Source organism: Peromyscus maniculatus, chromosome 15 (genome assembly GCF_049852395.1).
Source record: "Peromyscus maniculatus bairdii isolate BWxNUB_F1_BW_parent chromosome 15, HU_Pman_BW_mat_3.1, whole genome shotgun sequence".
Classification (NCBI taxonomy): domain Eukaryota; kingdom Metazoa; phylum Chordata; class Mammalia; order Rodentia; family Cricetidae; genus Peromyscus; species Peromyscus maniculatus.
Window position 1 is genome coordinate 6,760,932 of NC_134866.1, and position 16,934 is coordinate 6,777,865.

At 40.3% G+C, this 16,934-nt stretch overlaps 1 protein-coding gene across 1 annotated transcript; it reads left to right on the top strand.

Annotated features, from left to right (window-relative positions):
• The first annotated feature begins 3,316 nt into the window (after positions 1–3,316).
• Positions 3,317–14,523, top strand: LOC143268733 (uncharacterized). Its single transcript, XM_076552264.1, is given in 5 exon segments — positions 3,317–3,447; positions 10,069–10,195; positions 10,686–10,781; positions 12,611–13,877; positions 13,879–14,523. Coding segments are annotated over 5 exon segments (1,530 nt in total). The 5' UTR covers positions 3,317–3,441; the 3' UTR covers positions 13,913–14,523.
• The last annotated feature ends 2,411 nt before the right edge of the window (positions 14,524–16,934 follow it).

Below are 16,934 nucleotides of genomic sequence, written 5' to 3' on the forward strand. Positions count from 1 at the left end.
TATTCAACACAAATTTGTTCATACTGGAGAGATACCATACAGGTGTGAAGAGTGTGGCAAAGGATTTTCTAGTCCTTCATATCTTAAGGTACATAAAACAATTCATTCTGAAGAGAATGCCTTCAAGTGTGGAGAATGTGGCAAAGGCTTTGTATATATATATATATATATATATATATATATATATATATATACACATATATATATATATATATATATATATATATATATATATATGAATCTCCAGAGTCATACACACACACACACATATGGTTATAGAATAATCCTCTTGTACAGTGTAAAGATGTGTCACTGGAATTGGTTTAATAAAATGTTGATTGGCCAGTAGCCAGACAGAAAATATAGGTGGGGCAACCAAACTAAGGATGGTGGGAAGGAGAAGCACAGAGTGAGGACTTGTCAGCCAGACCCAGAGGGAGAAGAAGATGAATGTGTTATGCTAATAAAGGTACCGACATGTGGCAGAGTGTAAATAAGGAATATGGTTAACTTAAAATGTAAGAGCAAGTTAGCTCTAAGCCTGAGCTATTGACTGAACATTTATAATTCATATTCAGCCTCTGAGTCAGTTATTTGGGACCTTCAGGTACATGTGAAGGCCATGTTCCCAGGTATCGTATGATAAGGAATATAAGTGCATCTCTAACTCACTGCCAGGACACCTATATGTGATGAGGTCACCCCAATGTAGATGATTTTCAAACTCAGTTATCCAGAATGCATGGATTGTTCACTTCATGGGATCTTGAATTACCCAGGAGACAAATTTCTACTGTAGATTATTGAGGCCAGAAGATCCTCTGTTTACATGTGTGCCTTCATAATTTGGGGATGGCTCCTTGACAGCAAACAGTGCTGAACAGAAGCATTTATTGCTCCCTCACTCATTAATTTGTGATATGACCAACAGCAATTTCCACTCAAGGGAAATATCCCATCCTGGAGGGGGTCTCATTAAACTCAGGAAGTAAGCATGTGATAGGTATGGGGAATTCCTGGATATTTCCAAGACTCACAGAACCCTCACTGCTCATAGCTATATAAACAGTAGACTGTAGGAGAGGAGACTTCCTCATCAGTGGAACTCCCTGCAAGTCATACACTGAGCTGAAGGCAGGCAACTCTCCTGAATTCTTACCCAGAGTCCACTTAGATTTTTAGTACTGCATTGAGTAGTTGTGTGTTCTTATTCTAATTCCTTATCCATGATCCTGTCTGCAATCGCAGTATTAAACTCACTGATTCATGAAGATAGGAACTTTCGTGGAATCACTGTGTCTGTCATTAGAGCCTGATCTGAGGTGAGTAGACGTTCCTTCTCTTCTTTGGATATTCACAGAATAGAGGGTCTTTTTGATTGCTGTGAGACAACGCAATAATTTGTTGCTCATGATTTCATTGAGTAAAAGTCTTTTATTAGAGAACATAGCATCATTTAGGCAGACATAATCCTCAAACAGTAGCAGAGAGCTTATATCTTGATCCCCATGTGGAGACAGGTAATACATAGGATTCTTTTACCTCAAAGTCCACCTTCAGTAACACATACTTGTGATAATGCCACACCCTCTAATCTTTATCAAACAGTTCCTACCAACTGGGGCCCAAACATTCAACTGTATGAACCTATAGATGCCATTCTCATTCTAAACCACAGTGACTTTAAAGTTATAGATCATGTGAAATCAGCTGTAAATGTCAGTGAGATCAATTCCAATATGGGCAATCCTGCCACTTTGTACTAACAACACATCTGAGCTGAGAGCACATCCATGGAAGTCTCTATCTGGTGAAAGTGCAATTTCATTTGCAAGGTGAGAGACCACTGCAGGGGCTGATGCTCCAATCTGTACTTCTAGGAAAGTTTCTCTGGGGTCAGCACCCAAAGTAGAAGGAAACTGTGAGATGGGGCTGGACACCGTCCCAAGATAGCAGAACATGACAGCACTGTCTACACTGTACTAGATGTGTCGACAGGAAGGTGCAACATTATGAGTGATGCCATGGGAGTCTGTTAAAAGGGTATCAAGAATATTAAAATATCAATGGAAAAAATACACTCATGGGTACAGAGGGAATCAATCTGGCCTTTGTAGTACTATTAAAAAGAACCACTTTACCATATCAGATGTTGATAGTGAACATCAAAGTCAGATGTTCACTATCCTTCCTAACTGTCCCTGTCGGGTCACAACTGCATGGAACATGGAGGTGATCGCTAAGTGGAATTGGAACCACACCATTTACTCATGGTAGACGTATAGGAAACTGGACTGTTTAGATAGTTTGAGCTATCTGTGCTTCAGTCCTGAGTGAATGACCCAGGACCAGTGACCCTTCACTCGGGAAGTAAGCATGAGCTTCTAGCACACAGGTGGTGAATATGGACCTGAGTTTGTGAAAAACCATGGAGACACTGGTAAAATTCTAGTAGAGCTCTCACAAAAACTAAATGGCTCACAGAGATTACTAGTTGAAAGTTTTCAAGGGAAAGAAGTACAGGTGGAAAACTCCTGAGATGGATTATGGGAGATCTTTGCAAGTAAGTGTCAGAGAGGTGGACATTTCACTTTGTTCAGTAATTATACTGTCTCTGTCCTGCACCACCTTCTACACTGTAGGGATTCCAATATTAACAACAACAACAACAACAACAACAAAAAACTGTTTTCCAGGCCATGGAGTCAGATCCATGAATGGCTCACACAGAGTGTCAGTATAGAGGAAGAAGGATTATTTCTTCATTTATTCGTAGGAATTATTGTGAAGACAAAGCCGACATTATACCTAACTGCTTGAACTTGTCTTTGTTTCGACTTTCCCTTTTTACATAGATACAGGGTCTCTTTAAATTTCCCAGTCCAGCCTTTCATCCCAGGTCCATTTGTCAAGTAACCGCCCAGCAGGTAGGAGCACAGTCAGATATAGGATGGCTGGTTTCAAAATCATCTTTAAAAGATACTTCTCATTCCTACATTAGTGTATTGCTTGGTTATTTTAAAGTAAAACTGAGTCAATGTGATTTTTAAACGCTGTAGTAATATTAAAAAATCACAATATATGGACCAGAAAACTTACAAGGCAAATATTTGTCAAAGGCTCGATTCACATTAATAATCTAGTGTTGTGGATCTGGAAGTGAACACCAGCCTCACTCCATATGGCTGTCCTGCTGACTCTGCTTCTTCTTCCTATACTCTACTGCAGGCAGCCAGACAAATCCAGGAACTCTAGAAAACTCCATACCTGGGTTCCGGGAATTCTTTCGCACAGACTTCTGGGAAATGTAGTCTATGGCACAGTGACATCACGGGGAGCCATGCAGGAAATTCCAGTCTGGCTTTTGATCTACACACGTGAGTCTCCCTCAAAGTTTGGCAAAAGTCCTCCCCTGCTCTACATTCCTGTTGCGTCTCTGACATGGAGGTTGGTCCAGGGGGCAGCGCAGCCTGAGGCACTGTGCGGGGTGCGGGGCTCCGTCTTGGAGGGAGCGGACCTAGGCTGGGTGGGAGGGAGGAAGAAGCTTCCTTGGAGGTGCTGTGCTGAACTGACGGGGTCACGTGAGGTTGCAGGTCAGGTCTGAGGTGAGGGTGATAGGGATTGCACCCTGAGTTATGGTTTCCTTAGGATGCCACATGAAGCTCGAGTCCACCTCAGGCTTCTGGGACAGGAGAGCTGTCCTGATAGCGCGGAGTAGATGATAGTGCAAAGTCCAGGATTGCAAACTAATGATGGTCAGCTGACTGCCTGCTCCTGAGGTGGAGCTGGGAGCTCAGTGAGCAGCTTTGGTGGGGAAGCATGCTTCTCTAGCTGAGCGGTTCTCACATGGACGCTGTCAGATTTCTCAGAATCTGTAGAGCAAACGAGGTCTGGTCCTTCCTGAACTCTAGCCGGCCTAGTGTAACGGTCTTGAGGTCTTGATCGTGTTCATCCTATGTGTCAGTTAAAGAATTAAGAAAGGAAAAATCCAAGTCGAAAAAAGGTCACAGGTGGGAAATTCTGGAACACAGCACAGATTTACTAGAATCAGCTGCTATAGAAAAGCTTTGACTAGGGTGGGAGAACACACATATAGCCCGTTCAGAGAGAGAGGCATCTTCTGCAGGAAGATAGGGAACTGTAGAAAGTGAGGCCAAGCCTCACCTTGAGGACTGGGTTTTCTTAAACTTTGAAAGGTCTTCCCTTATGTAGGGTGGACCACAGTGGTTGCGTCAACATGTCTTTACCTGGCCTTGGGCTTGTTGATCTAGTCCGTAAGCAGGGTGTCTAGGAACAGATGAAAAACTCACATGGCCTTGGGTTCCAGTGCCAAGCTTTTGTGTCAGGTCAGCAGGGTGAGGAAGAACTCACCGACTGTGTGTGTGTATTCATGTGATTTAAAGTAAACCGACCTGTGATAGAAAAGAAACTTCAGTCTACTGTATTGCACATCTCTGTCATCTCTGCATTTGTGAAGGGGAGGCAGGACATTCTGATCCTCCCATGCTTCACCAAAAATTCAAGGCCAGAGTCTGTGTCATAAAACATTTAAACATACTTCATGGTCATGAGAAATACTTTCTGTGGTTCATTTCCTGTTTCTTACAGTGACTGCCATGACAAATCCATGCAATCAGCACATTGCTGACTTAAAAACTGCTTGTGGTTAACTTCTGTTGACACATTCCACGTGTAATTTAAACTTTTGTCACTGAGATATTTTTGTTAAAATATTAAATTTTAGTGATTACATACTTATTTGCATTTACTCCTTGAGGAAGAATTCTCAGGGCCTTGCTTAAATATTCCTTTTTGTAGTGATTGTTCATTCTTTTTGGTTATCAATCTGTATTAGTTACTGTCGTGACCTGATGCTGATTTCTTCTGGTTTCACTGATTTCTTCCAGTTTGATCTTTTCATATCTAATCTGAGACTCCATTATTTCTTCATTTCCATTCTGCAGTTCTTGACTGATGTGGCTGCTGTGGTTACATTCCTGGGTCTTTTTCTGCAGCTGCAGCAGGGATGCCTTCCCCTGTCCTTACTCCAGAGGTTCCACTGTGTGCAGATGCTTCTTACAGTGAGCCAGAACAAAACCACTTCCTCCCTGTCCTTCACATGGGCACTGCCATGTCCAACCAGTAAAGCAAAGTGCTCATGTTGGTTCCTGCTCTTCACAGATCCAGTCCAGGTCCCCTGTTGAGCAGTCCTGTCTCTTTCCTCCCAGGCTTCTTTCATTGTATTCTAATGTCAGTGTGAGGGAGGGAGTTCCTTGTGTCTACAACTCATGCATGAACCCTGCTGTGTTATACATATCATATCTGGAAAACTCTGATGGGAAGATATGCTGGGTGAGGATGTTCAGTTTCTGTCCATCGATGTATATGAGTATGTCTAAGGCCATGGGGAGACATTGCAAAAGATTTGAACAGGGGTCAAACATGCAAGGGATAAACTTGAGCAGCACAGATTTTCATTAATTACGTTGTCATTTTCAATTATATTCGTGTGTTTCATAGTGTCCTCCATAGTCATTATGAAATGCAACAGCATATTTTGAATTGAATGGTGTGTATGGTCACATGGTCAGCATCATCTCTTTGACAATCTGCATTCCATTGTTGTATTTGCATTATCTATAGAAAATTAAGTTACATCTATGAAGGTGCATGCCCCAAATCTTTTTTGCATACACTCGGCTTCCTGGTGCTTTAAGAAGACTCAGAAACCATCATATATGTACTATTTTTTTTTTTTTTTTTTTTTTTTTTTTTTTTTTTGGTTTTTCAAGACAGGGTTTCTCTGTGTAGCTTTGTGCCTTTCCTGGAACTCACTTGGTAGCCCAGACTGGCCTCGAACTCACAGAGATCCTCCTGCCTCTGCCTCCCGAGTGCTGGGATTAAAGGCGTGCGCCGCCGCTGCCGCCACCACCCGGCCCATATATGTACTATTACAATCCACAAATACATCTAGACATCTAATATAAAAGGCAAAACTTGTGATAGTATTTTCAAATTAAAGTTATAATATGTAATTCATGTTTCCAAAGCAGATACTACATTTAGCCTCCCATATTTTTTCATGGTTTATCCCATTTTCTGAGTCATATGTTGCAAGACATGGTGGATTAAATCATCAATTAATGACTCTTTCATGCCACATGTATGTAGTTTGTATTTTAAGCACTATGTCCAGTAATGGGTAGATAGGCTGCTTTGAATGGAAGGTCACTACTGTTAGGAACCTGATCAGGAATCCAGTCCTCCCTTTGCATCTGGCTTGGACTTTCCACCAATCGTCAGTTTTGTCTGGTTCGCTGAAAAGGTGTCTCTGAGGAATACTGACAGGAGATGCAGGAGTTCTTAATGTATCTACTCTGTCCATTCTGTTGTTCTAGGCTTGCCTCTAGGAGCAGTCTCTATTCAAGTGGACTACAGATTTTTGCCTCAAAATAATAGTGAGAAGGTTAGCAATTTCTAATGAATGATATTATTTGCATTTCTTCTCCATAGAAAGTAAATTTTGCCAGGCTCACATTCCCTTAAAATGGTTGCCATTAGTTGTACTGGATAAAATTCCTACTAAATGCTCTCCTGTTTACAGGTGCACTGCCCTCCACTGACAGCATCTCATAGGAGATTGACCTCAAGACAGCAGACGCTTCCTCATGGAATGGTGGTAGACAGTGCTGGGCAGCACAGGGGGTGATCCTGGCAGTTAGTTCTCCATTGGGGACCTGCAACATTTCTCTCACAGAAGTGTGTTTCCATCTTCACTGTGCTCAGGGCTCTTTCCATTCTCCACAGTGACCATTTTCCCCTCCTCTTGGTGATCATATAAATAAGAAGAGTCATATCAGAAGTTTTTTCCCCTTCCTTGTAAAGGTAGAAACATACTCCACTAGCAACAAAGTTTTCAACACAGTTCAATTGCTTCTCTCTTGAGAAATTACTGGGTGTTCTAGTCACCAGTTTTCTTCAGTTAGCTGGTGACCTCGAGATGTGTTGTCCTAGTTGCTAATTAACTCTGCCCTTTATTTAAGGACAGGGTTCCATGTAGTCACTCTTTACAGAGTATATATTTCTGCTGTACCACAGGTCTTGTGACAATAGCTACTCCCTCCTCCCAATGCTGACACAAGACTCAGGGGATTGGAGCTGGATCTGACCTGAAGGTCTCCTGCCTAAGGGTGAGTTTGCTCAGTGCTGGAAGGTGCTTTGCAAGCTCCAAGGGAGAGAAGCAACAAATAGTCCTGCTTAGATGTTATGCCCGTGAACCACAACAATGACCAGTGTGGCATGATATCTCTAAAGGTGCCACAGCGCCTCTCACACCTTTGCATTAGCAGCAGCTGTCAAAGGGACTTAGAGGGGACAGGAGACCTACAGAATGCTTGGAGCTGCCTCTGATGACTTGTTAGGTCTTAAATCATAGAGGAGAACATACTAATGCCACTAAACCATCATGATCCATAACTGCACTCCAAGCACTTCTCCTTAGACCTACACTGAGTGTAGCTGTCACTGCTCCTCAAAGGCGCTTCTTTCTGCAGCACAAGGAGCAATACAGAAGACTAAAACTTACAAAGTGCAGAGAACTATTGTCTTGTGGTGTCCTGACCCAAAAGATTCACTATAGCACAATTCCTGCACACAAGGCTCTGGGAATATCTCTGCAGAGGGTATATATTGATTATGAGAGCCAGAGGTCCAGGAAGTCTGCTGTGAGGTTGTGCCTTCTAGAATATGAAGGGAAGCTGCACCCATGATGCCCCAACAACATGGCTGCCTGAACAAGCCCTGAACAATGCCAGTTTCACTGCAGGGGGCAATCTGCTGGGTAAACAAAGAAGTATAGCACCTAAGAACTGCTAAGAGAGAGAGGGAGAATTAGTCTTCCCTAGGGACGAGCCCACTCACTGTTCATCCAGGAACAAATGATCAGTCCTCAAAACATACAGACAGGCCATACTGAACAGAATCAGCCATTCAGATTGATATAGGTATATGTAGATGTATTTATATATTTATGTGCTCTATGTGTGTGTGTGTGTGTGTGTGTGTGTGTGTGTGTGTGTGTGTGTAAAACAATAATAACTAGAGAAGAATACATCATATATTTAAGATTGACTGTAGGGGACATGAGAGAAGTTGTAATGAGGAGATAGAGGGGAAATGATGTACTTACAGTTTAATTCAATATTTTTTAAAGAAAATGAAGTCTTGTCCATTGGTGCGATATTGGTGATTTTCAGGCAGATAAAGCTAAATAACACATGATCTCATCAACATGTTAAATGTAAAAAATTGTGACTCACAGAAGTTCGAGATGTAATGGTTTTTTCCATTGACCAGTGACATCAGTGAACCAAGGCTTGGGGACTTCTTGAAAAAAATGGATGCTCTGGAACAGTGTGATAGGAGGAGAAGCCCCCAATACTGTTGCCCCCGGATACTGGATGTGTGTAAACATTATGTAGTGTACTTTTCAGAAGCCTGGAAGATAGTGTTTAAGGAGCTGACCATACCATAACTGAGAAAGACAATCCAAACCTTACCTGTGAAATTATTACAAAATAAGACATTCATACACATATTGCTAATAATCTTAATGCATTAATTAAAAAGGTAAAATAATGTATGACTATTCTCATAGGTCATTCTGTGACTCTACTCAATAAGATATGAAAAATAATTATTAATTTTGAAAATTTGAAATAAGGAAATAGCATCAGCTACAGCACACTGATACACAGGTATATATGTGCAAGACATGCTTTAGGAATATCATTAACGTGTCAGGTAATGCCTGTCAGAGAAAAGGTAGAAAAGGAAAGTGACTGAAAGACCGAGCGATGTCTACTCTATTTTAAATTCTCACTTGTTACTCCTTTTCTTGCAGTTTTTAGAAAATATGTTCAAGCCGGGTGGTGGTGCACACCTTTAATCCCAGCACTCGGGAGGCAGAGCCAGGTGGATCTCTGTAAGTTCAAGGGCAGCCTGGTCTACAAAGTGAAATCCAAGACAGGCACCAAAACTATGCAGAGAAACCCTGTCTCAAAAAACCAAAAAAAGAAGAAGGGAAAAAAAAGTTCAAATACTAAAATGATATTTAGCCTGTGGTTCTTCCTTTATTAGTTTACGTTTTGCTTGCTCAATCTCATGTCTCTTTGCTTCATTACTAAATAAACTCTGTAGACGTCCAGAAACCAGGACAACAGCCAGAGCCACTGCATCAAAATTTGTATTTTCATTGCATTTCACACTCATGATTTCACTTACTAAGTGTTGAAAAGTGTATTCTTCCTCACTATGACTTTCTTCTGTGAGAAATGTACGTATGTGTGGTGTATAGTAGCATGTGGCACTAAATGAATGTTCTTTTTTGGATGCATTCATTTTACATTTTATCTGTCTTAATTGGATCGTGTCCAACTGGCTTTCTAGGATCTTTTAACTTGTGTTTCTTTGAAGACGGGTACAGTGTGAGATCATGTGACCACTTCAGACTTGTCTGGGGAATAGTACTCACCTATGTAAGAAACATTTTTAGCTCTCTTTCACCCTGTGAAAAACCTAGATTTGTGTCCACAGGCACACGATGCCTGTGTTAGGGTTTCTAGTGCTGTGGTCAAGACCATGATGAAAGACATCTTGGAGAAGAAAGGGCTTATTTTAGACTACAACTTCAGGTCACAGTCCATCACTGAGGGAAGTCAAGGCAGGAACCTAAGGCAAGAAATGGAGCAGCGGATACAGAAGAACACTGCATACTGACTTCCCCAGAATGCTTTCCTATACCATATACAACTGCTTGCCCAGGGTGGGCACCACCTATAATGGGCTGTGCTCTGTCATTTCAATCACTAATTAAGAAAATGCCACCTAGGCTTGGCTACAGGACAGTCTTAAAGAGGCATTTTCTCTACTACGTTTCTCTCTTCTCAAATGATGCTAGCTAGTGTCAAGTTGACAGGAAAACTATCCCCACGAATCTTGGTATTTATATTATAATTAATAGTTTTAATTAAACTAAAGTGTGATATCATTCATTGGTTTTTATTGCAGGAAATGCTGTCATTCTGGGATGTGGCCATTGATTTCTCTCCAGAAGAGTGGGAATGCCTGGAGCCTGCTCAGTGGAATTTGTACAGGGATGTGATGTTGGAGAATTACAGCAACCTTGTGTTCCTTGGTAAGGATCTCATCCATAGTGAATTCTTATTTCGACATCAACTGTAGCTTCCACACTTTGTATGGTATCTCAGAGGAGCATTTCATCAGCCATTTTCATATCCTTCATTTACCGAAAAATTAGAGAGGTTGCTCCATAGCTAAGAAACATTCCACTGTTTAAACTCTTAGTGTTGTGTATATATATTTCATTCAGTAGTCACTCCAGTGGAACTGTTAGCAATTCCAAGGCATGAGGCTGGAGCATACTTGTTAATTGAAGTGTTTCACAATTCAGTTTTAATGGGTTTTTTCTATAAATGAGACTCAGTATCTGGACATTGTACATTGCTTCATGTGCAGTAGTGGTCCTGTGAGAAAACATTTAAGGAACTGATTGTCTGCAGTCAATTATTCCACCATCTTTCCTTATAAACAGTGTACTGGGAGGGACACGTCAATTCCCAGCAGAAGAACACTTCAACCATCTTGTTCTCTCTCCCTACAAACAGGTCTTGCTGTCTCTAAGCCATGCCTGGTGACATTTCTGGAGCAAAGGCAAGGGCCTTGGGATGTGAAGATACAGGCCTCTGGCACCATGCACCCAGGTGGGTAGGGAAGAGGGGTTTATGCAGAATTGAGGTCTAAATCTCCAACAGAAAGGCAGGCTTTCACATGTGCATTGAAAACTGTTGATGTGGAGATAATTCTTTAGGTGAGCTGTGTATTTCCAAGGTTTTTCCTTTTTGTTGAGTCTACATTGTAATGTAAGAAATGCATGAAAGTCGGTACACTTTTCTACAAGCCTCTTCTTCACCCTCAGGGTGAAGCCATTGGAATACAGTAAGTTCACACATAAGTTTCTTTTGTATCACTTACACTCATGTTAATGAGTGTCATCCCATCAGAGTTCTTTGTGAATGATGAAAATTTTCTAAATTTTTTTCCTATTACATCCTCCAAAATAAGGATTTAAAATGCATGCCCTTTGTGGATATATTTCCAAAGATCAAAACTGTCTGCAACTAGGAGAATGTGTTTAATAGCTCATCAATAAGCTTTCAGAATTTTGTGGGTTGGAGGAGTTTTTTTACCTTGCAATTTGATATGGTGTATTGTTACTTAGATGTCTGCATTGCCTATAATCATTTGTTTTATGTACCCTATATATTTGGTGGGTGGATAAAACACATCAAGACAGTGAAGATAAAAATATCTAATAGCTCTGGTTTTGTGAATTTTCCTTTCACAGGGAAACATGAGTCTCCCTTTCGTTTTTTGGTTTTTTTGTTGTTGTTTTTGTTTTTTGTTTTTTTGTTTTTTTGGGTTTTTTTTTTTTTTTGGTGTTTTGTTTTGTTTTGTTTTGTTTTTCAAGACAGGGTTTCTCTGTGTAGCTTTGGAGCCTATCCTGGAACTCTCTGTGTAGCCCAGGCTGGCCTTGAACTCACAGAGATCTACCTGCTTCTGCCTCCATGTGCCACCACTGCCCGGCTGAGTCTCCCATTTTTATGCCGTGTTCATTGTCTCTCTCCATTCAGTGGTTATTTAATCTTGTAAATGAATAAATCTTAGAAATAGGTAAATTATCACCAGGCCTGCTACCCCATTACATTAGTCTCAGCACTTGGAGGCAGAGGTAGGTGCATCTCTGAGCTGGAGGCTAGCCTCATCCACATAGAAATTCCCAGGATAGCCAGGGCTACAGAGAGAAACCCTGTCTCAAAAAAAAAAAAAAAAAAAAAAAAAAAAAAAAAGAAACAAAGAAACAAAGAAAATTTTTTACGTGTTCATTGACAAAATCCTCAGCAAAATTTCTATTATTCACCAGTGAACCTTAATGTTTTGTTATGACTTGATATGTTTCAGGTATTCATTTTCTAGTTAACAATAATAAAACATAAAGTACTGTCCTGAATCCTTAGGCTATATTATTTAATATTGCTCTGGACAGTCTCCTTGTTATGCAATATATCTTTTGTGTCTTCTAAAACAAAACTCTATACTTAAAATAATAATTATATATATACATACATATATATGTATATTAAAAGGTTTATTTATTATGTATGCAGTGTTCTGTCTGCAGGCCTGAAGGGGGCGCCAGATCTCATTACAGATGGTTGTGAGCCACCATGTGGTTGCTGGGAATTGAACTCAGGACCTCGGGGAGAACAGCCAGTGCCCTTAAACACTAAGCCATTTCTCCAGCCCATAATTGTATATTTTGATGTTGGTCCAATCTCACATAATCACGATTAACTTTGTCTTTTAGGCTTGACTACTTTATAATCTCATTGATTTTTTTTTTATCCATTTTTCATCTATATTGTTCAATGGCTTATTTCTGTTAGTAAAATGTTTCTAATTTAAAGATAAGCCTTATTAGTATGAACCATATTTCCTAGTTTTTGTTCATATCTCAACTTTTGCTCAACAGGAAGAACACCCAGTGATTGTAACAATTACATCAAGGTCATTGATTGTAAATCACTTCTTATTCGCCAGAAAATTCATACAGGGGAGAAACCTTACAAGTGTGAGGAATGTGGTAAGGCCCTTAGTTCTCATAAAACACTTTCTATACACCAGAGACTTCATACTGGAGACAAACCCTACACGTGTAAAGAATGTCATAAGACCTTTAATACTCGTGCATCACTTTTTATACACCAGAAAAATCATACTGATGAGAAAACCAACAAGTGTGAAGAATGTGGCAAATCATTTCATTATTTTTCAATGCTGAAGCAACATCAAAGAATTCATTCTGGGGAGAAACCCTACAAGTGTGAAGAATGTGGAAAGGCACTTAGTTCTCAAAAAACCCTATCTATACACCAGAGACTTCATACTGGAAACAAACCCTATATGTGTACAGAATGTCATAAGACCTTTAATACTCGCTCATCACTTTTTATACACCAGAAAAATCATACGGATGAAAAACCCTACAAGTGTGAAGAATGTGGCAAATCCTTTTGCTATCCTTCATTCCTTAAGCAACATCAAAGAATTCATTGTGGAGAAAATCCCTACAAGTATGAAGAATGTAATGCACACCTTCAGGAATATCACACAATTCACACTGGAGAGAAACCATACAAGTGTGAAGAGTGTCACAAAGCCTTTCGTTATCACTCAGCTCTTAGGATACATAAGACAGTTCATAGTGGAGAGAAACCCTACAAGTGTGAAGAATGTGGCAAATGTTTTTCCTCATCTTCATGCCTTAGACGACATCAAACAATTCACTCTGAAGACAATCCCTACAAGTGTGAAGTGTGTGGCAGACGTTTTTGCTCATCTTCATCCCTTAGGAGACATCAAACGTTCCATTCTGAAGACAATCCCTATAAGTGTGTAGAATGTGGCAAAAGGTTTTCCTGTTCTGCAAGCCTTCAGGAACATCAAACAGTTCACACTGGAGAGAAACCACACAAGTGTGAAGAATGTCACAAAGCCTTTCGTTATCACTCAGCTCTTAGGAGACACAAGAGAGTTCACACTAGAGAGAAATCCTACCAGTGTGCAGAGTGTGGCAAATGTTTTTCCTCATCTTCATGCCTTGTACGACATCAAGCAATTCACACTGAAGACAATCCCTACAAATGTGCAGAGTGTGGCAAAGCCTTTGTTAATCTTTATAGCCTTACTCGACACATGATAGTTCATACTGGAGAGAAATCCTACAAATGGCTTAAAAAGTTTCCTTGTTCAAACCTTAAGACACATCAAGTGACTCATTCTGAATAAAACTCCCTGAGTGTGTGAAGTATGTTAAAAATCTTTGCTAATCATTCAGATCTTAATCCAACTCAAATGAATCCATAATGGAGGATTATTAATTATTAAAGACTTGATAATAATTATTATTTTGAATGTCAACAGGAACATCTAACTTCCAACAGCCCAAATGCTGAGAATGTCATCAGAGAAGAGTAGAGACTTCTCTTTGCTGTAACATCCAACAGTTTGTTCAAGCAGTGTGTTTGAAACTTGCCTTGATTAATGAGTCTCTTTCTTCTGTAACTATAAATGTTCCATGAAACCTTTACATGTCATAACATTGTCCATTGGGTGCCCTGAATGAGATCTGGGCTGTGGTATTTACTGTTATTTTTCCCTGTGGTGTTACCCAAGCTCCTGTCGTAACATCTCCCCTGAGTGTGTAAGAATCTCCATAAAATCATATTTCTCACCATGTTGGATTTTTCTGAAACGGTCTGCATTGGTAACAATCTGGGCTGAATGAGCATTAGTCTTTTTCTCCCCAGGAAATGCTAGCAGAACACATTTTCAGTTATATTTGGTTCCAGAATAAAGAATGTCTTATTTCCTTTCAGTTCAGAACAGTGTTTCTCATAAATCCAACTGTCATGTCATAGAAACTTGAATCCATATTGAAATAAGGACCCACGCCACATGCACTCACTCAGCAGAAAGGATGTATTTGATTAGTGGATATCTGATCTTCAATTATGAAACATTGTAGGTGCAGGTCTTACTTTACAGACCTGAAAAAGTCACCTCAATCTCAAGTTTATTAATTTACTGAAAATTGTTAATACATGGTAGTTAACCTAAACATTAACAATCACTGACTTATAAATGATTAAATGTCTCTACTGTGTCCAAAATTGTGTTTCTAGTCATGCTAAGTACAAATGAAATTTATTTACAGAGACAAGATAGGAAGGAGAATCCCATTATGTCTCTCATTCTATTGTCTTCTGTATATGCTATTGAAGTACATTCTAAAGCACATACCTCAAAACAAGTTTAAACGTAGTTTAATATGACATAAAATTAAAAACCAAGTGTAACTATATTTTTTAAAAAATCCTGGTTTGGGAAATAGAGTGCTAGTGCTAAGGTGTTAATTTTACAATCCTCTTAGATGACAGGACACCCCCAGGCTCAAGTAGCACTATTTCCCTTGGATGAGACACAGACCCTATCAGAGTAAATCGCGGGTTCATCATATGACACCAAAAGGATGTAAGGGGAAAGACTTGCTGGATGCCTGCTGCTCTTGTCTCCCCTGGCACATCTGCTCCAATGACCAGGCCCTGCTTAAGTAACTGGTTGTTAATCTTTGTCAAATGACAGATTGCCTCAGGAAAAGTGATTCCGAGAGCCTTCTTTAAAAAAAAAAAAAAAAAAAAAAAAAAAAAATCAAAGTTTTGAAAGTAACTAAAGAAGTGGGCCATGAAGTCACGAAGGCTGTGTCAGAATGTCCTGATTATACCGCATCTCCTTGGAGCCTCTACAGGCAAATAAATTTGTAATGTTGTCCATACACAAAAGACAATTTTTTTTTAATAAAGGAAAAGTAGAAACATAAACAAGAGTAGCCAGGCTTATTCGGGCAGAAACCAAGGCAGACCACAGGCATGAGGCAAAGGAATTTCAAGGACAAGGAATACCCTATCACAGTTAGAGAAAGCAGGCGCAGAGACCTTAGAATGGGAAAGTGTTTGGACCCTTTATAGCTTCTCTAACTGGAGAGCCACACAGCTCACCCTCTAGTATAGAAAGAGTGGTCCCACACCCCATAGCCACTGTGAATTGGGGCTTGGCCCCCCTGGCTGGTTAAGCGACTGGTTGCCTGGGGTTTCAGAAGGTTAAAGAAGTGCAGGATGGATGCTCCACCACTGCCAACATGGCAGCTTCTCCTCAGGAGCCTTCTGAAGGCACCACAGGTGGTCCTTTCTGACCTCCCTCACCTCAGGGTGTGAGCGCAGCAAAGCAGCCCATTTTCCAGTCTGTATCTTGCACTGGGTTGCTTTAAGGTAACTGGACACTTAATAAAGGTTCATCAAAGCCTCGTGACCTCACGAGGCGATGTATCTGAGATAACTAATTGCATCCTGACAACTATTAGAGTCTAAGCGGACATCGAGAATGGATTGCCTTTCCTAGTAAGAGATGAAAGTGAAACTCTCTGAGGCTGCCAGAGTAGAGGTTAAGGTGCATTAGTAACATTTGATTGTCAAATTTCAATAAGATTATTGGATACTTCTGATATCTTTGTATTTTAGAAATCAGCATTTCTGTGTCCTGATTTTGAGAAACAAAGGGAGGTTCAAGACTTCCAAAATACTGTTGCATAGGAAGAATTTCAGTATCAGAAGGCAAAGGGAATTGAACAAGACAGATCAAACAAGAAGGAATTCCAATAATGGATAATGGGCGCGTGGTCATTACACACAACTGTTTGAGACAGGCGCCGTATCCTTCCAGGTGGGATGGGAGCAGGGGACATAAGCATGAACTAATAGCAGTGTATATGTACCTGAGTTTGTGAAAAGCCAGGTTGATTTTGGTAAAATACTAGTAGTGTTCCCACTAAAGCTGAATTTCTTGTGTATTTTAACATCTGAAAGATTTACAAGGGACTTAAGGATTGGTGGGAAAATCCCGCGATGGATTATGGGAGTTTGTTGCAAATCAATGTTAGGGAGTTGGACTTTTGTTCAATTCTTTGTATGCCCTCTGTGTCCCCGACCAAACTAACTTCACTATACGGATTCCAAAGTTCACACAAAAACTCGGAGTCTCATCTATGTATGGCTCACAGAGAGGTTCAATAGAGAGGAACAAAGATTATTTATTTATAGTACTGTGTATTAAGACATAGTCTACATTAGAGTCAAGAGCTTTAACTTAGGCTAACTACGGGAGTAAAGACAACAGAGAAAAGGGTACAAATTCAAGAACGGGGCGGGAGGGGGGGTGGAAAGAAACGAAAACAAAAACAA